Here is an 8,220-nt window from a genome sequence, read left to right on the forward strand (position 1 = left end):
GCGGTGGGTAGTACATTCCCTGTTTTTAACGAAGAGTTTTATTTTATTTATTTAAAGTTTAGTTATCTATTTTGAGAGAGAGCATGAGCAGGGGAGGGGTGGAGAGAGAGGGAGACAAGAGAATCCCAAGCAGGCTCCGCGAGGGCAGGGCGGAGCCGGACGCGGGGCTTGAACTCACGCACCCCGAGATCACAACCCGAGCCGAAGTCAAGAAAGTCAGAGGCCTGACCGACGGAGCCACCCAGGCGCCCCTTTATTTATTTATTTTCATCAAAGTCTAGTTCAGATATTGGTCTGGGGTGTATGGCATAGTGACCGGACAATTATAATCCATTAAAAAACGCTCACCGCCGTAAGGGTGGTTAACCTATCTGTCATCATGCCAGGGTGTTACGAGCTCCTGGACCAAGTATCTTCTTTCTCGAAGATTCTTCCGGCAAAGGACCTATCTTGACCGGCGTGGTACCCGGGCTGGCGTGCACAGAAATGTTTGGGCCCACGACCGCGCTCGAGATGTGACTGGGGAGGCAAGCTGGGGGGTGATCCTTCTAGGAACTGGCGCAGAGCAGATGGCTCAGCAAAGCTTGCGTCTCTGTCTCCTCTGCAGGAGAGGAAGTATAAATCTGCCACCTGGTGTAAGAGAGATCAGAGAGGGATATCTGCTTTCTGAGTCAGCCGATGGGCTTGAAGCCCGAGTCGACCTCTGAGCCGGAGTCCCTGGCAGGGAGGCTACAACCAGCCCTCTGAGTCACCCTGGCCTGGCTGTGGTGCTGGGCCTGGAATGTCCGCTGTGGCCCTTGGGCTGTGGGGGGGTTGGAGGGTTGGGGGGCGGGGGTGAGTCACCACCTTCCAGTTTTTCTTGCTGGAAGAGCCAGCAACCCCCAAAGCCTCTCTGCTGCTCAGGTTCTCATCCTGGGGCCTCAATCCAGAATCAGGAGGCTCTGGGGAGCAGGACCCTGGGTTCTCTTGCGACAATACTGCCATTATCCCTTCCTGTGCTGATTCCCTGGCTTCTGTGAGTCCTTAGGACACCCCCCCCCCCCCAAAAAAAAAAACCAACCCCCACCCGCTCTCCACCTGTCTGGGCCATTGGCCTTTGTATCCGGGCTTCCTCCTGCCTTCCCGTCCCCTGTGACCTCTCTGACCCCCCACATCCTGGAAAGTTTCCCCAGTGGACTGAGGGTCTGCCACGTCCAGGGTCCCCCTCCCTGTCCCCACGGCTGCACTGTGCTGGAATCTGCACCCTCGGGCACTTATCGTGCGTGGACGGGCTGGTGGGGTTGCAGAGGATTGACTGAACTATTTTGATCAAGATCAGCAGGCTCTGATCCCCGGAAACGCGGAAGGCCATCTTTTCCGTTCTCCAGCTTCCCAATATGCCCTGGGTTGGGGGCTGGGGGTCTCCCTGGGCATCTGGCATCTTCTCTGATCTCCTCCTCTGGCCCTCCCTACATTCCTTCCTCCCCCAGGGCCCAGGGCACATTCTCTCTAGGCTGTCCACTGCCTGAGAGCCAAAGATCAAAGGGAAACAGGTTGGGGGACTGCAGAGAGGTCCCCTCCAAGACGGGGTGACGTGTGGGTTTGAGGCACAACTGGCCTTCGGAGGAGCCTGGCCCCCAAACAAATCCCCAGAGCACCAGGCAGGGGCTTAGGGCTGCCAGGACCCATCCCAGAACCCTCCTCAAGTCTTGTTGGGCATTAGACCTAGGGGTCCCAGGGCATGATGTTCACCCTTCCTGGATACCTTGTGCCTCCAGGCAGGGGTGCCCAGGTTTTGACACAAACCCTTCCGAGCCAGCCCATTAACTGTTGCTCAACAGGAAACAGGATCACAAGCACCCCCACATCCCCTCTGGAGGCCAGATCTGAAATGATGCCTAATCTCTCCCCATTGAGAGCCGGGAGATGGAATTTGTAGAGCTTGCCGGGAGAGAAGTTCTTCTCGACGGTGAAACATAGGCGGCGGGTGGGCGAGGTTTCTAGGGAGCAGAGACGAGTTGCTCCCCTAGTCCAGTTACCCCCTCGTCCCACACAAGCACTTAACTTCACGCTGGAGCTGCTTCCCGGCTGCACAGTTTACCTGGAAAGGAAAGTGGCCTTTATCAGCCGAGCCTGGAGCTAATAGGCAGAGCACGAGCTTGGTTGTTTGGGGTTCAAAGTACCACGGCGAGCGGAGAAGGAAGGGCCTAGGAAGGAGGCCTTGGGGGTCTGCCCCAAATGCAGTGTCTGCCCTGCCCCTTCGAGCCTGAGCCCTGAAGACAGAGCCATGTGCTTAGTGCTTGGAGAGAGTCAGAGGCAGCTCCTTCAGGATGACCCTTAGCCTCACTCCGGAAGCTTCTGTGGGATGGGGAACAGGTAGCCTTTGGTTCACACTCCTGATCTCAGAGACCCCCCCCCCCCAAGTCTGATCAGGGAGACAAAGCCGTGCCCTGGTGAGCCCTCCAGCCTGACAGGGACAGCATACCCTCAGATCCCCCAGTCTGATGGCAGAGACAGAACCACAGACTTCTCTTGTATAGGGCATTCTCTTGTATAGGGCATTTGAGGAGAGAGGCTTGGGTCTCATAACTTTTTTTTTTAGGATTTATTTTATATTTTAGAGAGAAAGAGTATGTGAGCAGGGGGAGAGGGGCAGGGTGGGGAGGGAGAGGGAGAGAGAGAATCCCAAGCAGGCTCCACGCTGTCAGCGTAGAGACCTGTGAGGGGCTCCAACTCACGGACCTGAGTGGTGAAATCATGACCTGAGTCGAAATCGGGAGTTGGACGCTTAACCAACTGAGCCACCCGGGTGCCCCAATAAATCTTTACAGATAGAATTGTAGCTGCCCGCCTTCCCTCGAGTTCCCAAGGGGTAAATGTACCTCTTTCCCCACCCCACCCCCCCGCCTCTACCCTGCCCCTACGGAGGAAGGCAGCTTGGTTGTAAGTTTGTGGTTCCCAGCTACCCCAGGAACCCCCCATTCTTTGTGTTCCCTCAACGGTCTCACTCTCCAGCCCTTTCCCCCAGCCAGCTGGGATGTCCCCCTAGATTTCGCAGCGGGGACATTGCTTCACTGCCAAAGCTGTGAGGCACTATCCAGGGCTGGGGTTCAAAGGACTGTGCCCCACTCTCTCTGATCCAGGGGCGGCCTGTGGCCTGTGGGAGCGGTCCTACCCCAGGCAATGCCACCCTACTCAAGTGTGCCCTCACCCAGGGCATCCTTTCTGAGAGCACCTGTAAAGGAAGTGGGGCGGGAAGAATACAGGGCCCCGTGCCCAGAAGTGGGGGCGGGGGGAGAAGAAAGGGGACCCTTAAGGTAGCCTGCCTTCTGAGGCAGCTGGAGATACCCAAATGTTAATCATCGATTAGCACAGTTCAGGTGGAAAGGGCAACTTTATTACGCGTAAAATGGACTTAATGTGGCAGGAGCTGCGGACTTAATTTTTTGAGATAAGATGCTTTTAGGCTAATCAGCAGGTGTGCGATGCCTGGATATAAAGGAGCTACCGCCGACTCTCTTGAGAGAGGCTCCAAAGGTCCAGAAGGTGGGAGGAAGAAATCCCTGCCCTGTCCTCGATCTAAGGAAGAGCTGGAAAGGAAGCCAGGTAAGAGAGCAGCTGGGACAGGGAACGGACGGGATACTGGAGGGGCAGTGGATCTTGGCACCCATTAATGCTCAGCACCGTCACCCCTGCACCTCTCTTTCTTTTCCTCTACATGAGAAATAAGGCGGCGGTTCTCAGGATTCCTGTAACACCCAGGTGGCCAAGGCAGGAGGGCGCAGCAGGACTGACCCCATTTCATCCAGGGGTGGGGGGCGTCTTGAAAAGGGGTGAAAAGCAGTAATGAACCTTCCTCCCAAGCCCCGAGAAACCCAAGCCAGACCTAGAGATGTCTGGGCTCGTCTTCCTGCAGGGGGACCCTGGGTAGAAACAGTGAAGCTCGAGAAGGAGAGGATGAGACGGTCCGGTCCTGCTGGTGGCTTTCACTCGGGGCAAGAGGTTCTGTGATGGTTTAGGTGACGGCCGATCTGAGAGCCCCTGCCGCTCCCCAAGGCGCGGTTCCAGCCTCCCAGAAAAGCCCTGATCCCCAGAGCTCAGTGTCCCCAGCTTTCAGAACCCGCACAACGCTCTGAGGCGTCAGCGGGACGCGGCCGGCCACACCGGCTGTCCCTGAGCACGGTGCTTCCCTCATCCCGGTCCCCTTTTGTCTCTTCGCTCAGGAAATAACCCTTGGAAGATGGGAGCCACGAAGATCTTCAATCTGCTGCTGGGGTCCCTGCTCCTGGCCGCGGTGCTGGCAGAGAAAGGGGAGGGTCACTCCAGGTAGGGGTGCAGGGGAGGAGGCCGCAGAGGATGGCCGGGTTCTGGCTTTGAGGGGGCGGAGGGGATGAGAAAGGGAGGAATCCCAGGCCAAGAGGGAAGAACTGGAGGGACAACCTGCCAGCAGTGTGTGTGCGCCGACTGAGGACAGAACCAGAGGGTATTTATTCCGAGCTCCCATTGCCGCAAGAGAGACTGCGGTTAGATCTCTGGAAGGACTTCCTCAGTGGCTCAGTGTCTGAACTAGAGGACGGCGCCTCCCTTCCTAGCGAAAGCCTTCAGCGTTCGCGTATGTTCATTCTTCGGTCAAACTGTAGAGAAGGCCTCCTGGGCGCCACCCACAGGACATAAACGTGCCGAGTGGTCCACAAATGCCTCGCGGAACGTACAGGCCCAAGGTGGGGGACAAAGAAACACCTAGGCGAGTTGCAGGCTGTCCCGAGAGCACCGCGAGGAAAGGCAGAATGTTCTGAGCCCGTGGAGCACGGGGCCTCTGTGCTCTGGAGGACCAGGAGGGACTTGTCTGAGCAAAGAGCTGGGCCTTGTCGGAGGCAAGGACTAGCCGTCTTCCCCACAAATCAGCCACGTCAGATGTGGACGAGGATGGGGGCCGTCACATAGAAGCTGGGAACTTGGGCTCAGACTGCCCGAGGGTAGATCCTAGATCTGCCCCCTGCTCTGTGTGTGCTACATCAATCTCGCTGCACCTTGGTTTCCTCGTTCCCAAAAAGGGATAGAAAGAGCGTCTACCTGGGGCGCCTGGGTGGCTCAGGGGGTTAAATGTCCGACTGCGGCTCAGGCCGTGATCTCATGGTTCGTGGGTTCAAGCCCCGCATCAGGCTCCACACTTGGCACCTGCTTGGGATTCTCTCTTCCTCTCTCTCTCTCTTTCTCTCCCTCTCAAAATAAATAAATACACAAAAAAATATGGTGTCTGGGGGCACCTGGGTGGCTCAGTCGGTTGAGCGTCCGACTTCGGCTCAGGTCACGATCTCACGGTCCGTGAGTTCGAGCCCCGCGTCGGGCTCTGTGCTGACAGCTCAGAGCCCGGAGCCTGCTTCGGATTCTGTGTCTCCCTCTGTCTCTTCTCCTCCCTCACTCACGCTCTGTCTCTCTCTGTCTCTCAAAAAAATGAATAAGCGTTAAAAAAAAAATGTTTTTAAAAATATGGTGTCTACCTTGTAGGGGTGTTATCAGGGTCACATGAGTTTATGCAGTAAAGGGCTTATAGAGGATCTGGAACACAGTAAGTGCCGTTACGTGAGGGCTCACTACTGTTGGTATGGATCAAGAACAAAGACTTGAATGGGGTTGGGCCAGGCAAGAGGAGTAAAGGAGGGACCTGAGATCAGTCCCCTGAGATCAGGGGGGCCCCTGATCCCTCTCTGCCCAGAAGCGACAGCCACACCCACTAAGGATGCAGTGGGCCCTTGGGCTGAGGACAGAGTTCCAGGGGCTTGATGCTTAGACAACAGGGTGTCTCCATAAAAACTGACTCCCAAGAAAGGGGGGAGGGTTGTTTTCAAACATCAGCCTCCTGTCAGTGACAATCGATCGTTTGTCCCCGCATCGTGAGTCCCCCTCGCCCCCTGCCCCTCCCCCGGTGTCCTGCTTTCTCTCTCCTCTTCCCCCCCCCCCCCCCCCCCCCCAGACTCCACACTAGGGTCAGTGGCTCCCGACCTCGAGGCCCCAGGTACGCCGAGGGGACTTTCATCAGTGACTACAGCATCGCTATGGACAAGATCCGCCAACAAGACTTTGTGAACTGGCTGCTGGCCCAGAAGGGGAAGAAGAATGAGTAAGTCAATGCACCTGCCCTCTCTTGGCCCCAGGCTGGCCGTGCCTTCGTTCGTGTAGACCGGACGTCACATGTGCCACGCGGGCCTGTACTTCAACTCCAGGCTGTGCCTTTCCCTTAGGCACCGATGGGGAGCTGGACAATATGGTGGCCCTGACCAGGGCTCAGGCGATAGCCCAGTCTGGCATGGGACTAAGGCAATTTTCCGGTCTTCTTCTAAGGAGAAGGATCAGGGAAGATGGCGGGCGGGGGGGGGGGGGGGGGGGGGGGGGGCTCACAGAGGATCCCCACTGGGCTGGGGACTAAGACAGAGATCGCTGAGCTGCTGACAATGACGATTTGGTGGTGGTCACTTCGGACTTAGGAAATAGGATACACTGCCCTTGTCCTTCTTCTTCTCTTGGCCAAGTCCCTTCCCCTGCCCTCGCTGTTTGCTCAGCACGGTAGACGCCGAAAAGCTCTTTGGCAGCTGAAGACAGGCAGTGGGGCGGCTGAACAAAGACGTCCCCTCTGCGACTTGGGTTAAGGTCCCCAAAGATCGGAGCGCTTGGGGACTGGGGGACATCTGGAGTCTCCCCAGCCCCACCCACCCCCTAATCTTTACCTGACCAGCTGGAAGCACAACATCACCCAGAGGGAGGCCGGGGCCCTGGAGCTGGCCCATCAATCTAACAGGAAGGAGGGGGCGGCGAGGGAGCAGCAGGGGTGAGTCAGCCCACAAGGGAAGGAGTGGGGGCAGGGCCTCATTGTTCCCTCTCCCAGACCCTGGAGCAGGGCAAGGCCCCAGATAAGCATCCCCTTCCACTCTCAGTTCAAAGAGGGGTCTTCTCTGAGTTCCCAGAGGCCAGCCCAAGCTTAAGGGGAGAAGCCTGGGAGAAATCGGGGCTGGGGTCCAAGGAGGGGTTTGGGGGCCAGAGTCCCGACGACTGATGACCTAGTATGCAGAGTCACAGAGGCAAGGAGAGGGGGCAGTGCCAGAGGCCTCAGGGATCTGGCTTCCCCGCTTCTCCCCAACAAACTTCAGGAAGGCCGTGTTTGAGGAATGGGGACCCTTCCAAAGCCAGGCCCTTGACATCAGTGGCCCCCTCTCCGAGAAAGCTAAGGAAGCTTCGGATCATTCTAGAGAGTGAATGTGCCCTAAATCACCTCTCGGGTTTGGGGAAGGCATTCTGAGTGGGTGGGTGGGACATCTGTATTGAAGACCCCCTATTCCCCTGGCCTGCAGACCAGGGTGGAGCTTTGAAAGCTGAGATGAGAGAGAGAGAGCAGCTGTGTTGACTCCCTCCCCCCCACCCCCGCTGCCCCTTGGAGTCCCGGGCCCTCTATTTACTCACTCCGGGTGGGGCCGAGGCTAAAAAAAAAAAAAAATGGCCAAGCCCGCCGAAGGCTTTCTTCTTGGCAGCTCCCTACCCAAGAACCCCAGTGATGAAGATCTGCTAAAGGTTTTACTGATTCGAGAGCTGCTGGCTTGGATGGCGGACCAGATGGAAATCTGCAGGTTCAGGTGGGGGCGGCGGTCGGCGGCTTTGGGCATCCTACACAGCGCTCATAAGCTTGGGCTTCGGGGCCACACATGGGTTCAGATCGTCACCCCAGCAAACCCATAAGCCTCTCTGAACCTCCGTGTTTTCACGAAAATCAAGGCTTATTCAGACCACTCCATGGGACTGTTGTCAGGTTTAAGCGAGATAATCCAGGGAGAGAGCCGAGAGCAACCTGTGAGGAATAGGAGTTCAGTGATGTTGGCGGCTATTATCCGTTCTTGAACTTCTGTCTCCACTGCGTCCAGGTGACAGGCTGCGCTCACCTCCCCGCCCACCCCATCCTATTCTCGGCTTTCCCACCGTACCCTTGTCCCATGGCCCCTTCCCAGTGACGGCGCTGGTAGAGTTGGAGGCATGTTTCCTCTCTCTGTGGGTCTCAGTGGTCCTTGAATCGACCTCACCGGCTAGGAAGTCCTTTATTATGTCCCAGAAGCAAGGGATGACTAACACCGTGAAGAGATCCGCCTACCTAAAGGACACTCATTTCAAGACGCAAACACTGAGGCGTGGAAACCGAAACACATCTCAGGCTTCCATGCTGGCAAGCCGGGGACCAAATCTGGGATGGCTTCCGGT

General features: G+C 57.0%; 1 protein-coding gene across 1 annotated transcript; it reads left to right on the top strand.

Annotated features, from left to right (window-relative positions):
- Positions 1-4,081: 4,081 nt before the first annotated feature.
- On the top strand, positions 4,082-7,989 carry GIP (gastric inhibitory polypeptide). The gene is made up of 4 exons (XM_049635896.1): positions 4,082-4,305; positions 5,954-6,100; positions 6,713-6,805; positions 7,503-7,989. The coding sequence occupies exons 1-4, from the start codon at positions 4,220-4,222 to the stop codon at positions 7,705-7,707; spliced, it is 531 nt and encodes a 176-aa protein (XP_049491853.1). The 5' UTR covers positions 4,082-4,219; the 3' UTR covers positions 7,708-7,989.
- Positions 7,990-8,220: the final 231 nt, after the last annotated feature.

This window comes from Panthera uncia, chromosome E1, assembly GCF_023721935.1.
Source record: "Panthera uncia isolate 11264 chromosome E1, Puncia_PCG_1.0, whole genome shotgun sequence".
NCBI classification, from domain to species: Eukaryota; Metazoa; Chordata; class Mammalia; order Carnivora; family Felidae; genus Panthera; species Panthera uncia.

Excerpts from the sequence above, each read along its gene's own strand:
- GIP (XM_049635896.1), top strand. The coding sequence starts at position 4,220 with ATGGGAGCCACGAAGATCTTCAATCTGCTGCTGGGGTCCCTGCTCCTG. Across the intron at positions 4,306-5,953 it reads AAAGGGGAGGGTCACTCCAG|ACTCCACACTAGGGTCAGTG; the intron begins GTAGGGGTGCAG and ends CCCCCCCCCCAG. Across the intron at positions 6,806-7,502 it reads GCGGCGAGGGAGCAGCAGGG|CTCCCTACCCAAGAACCCCA; the intron begins GTGAGTCAGCCC and ends TCTTCTTGGCAG.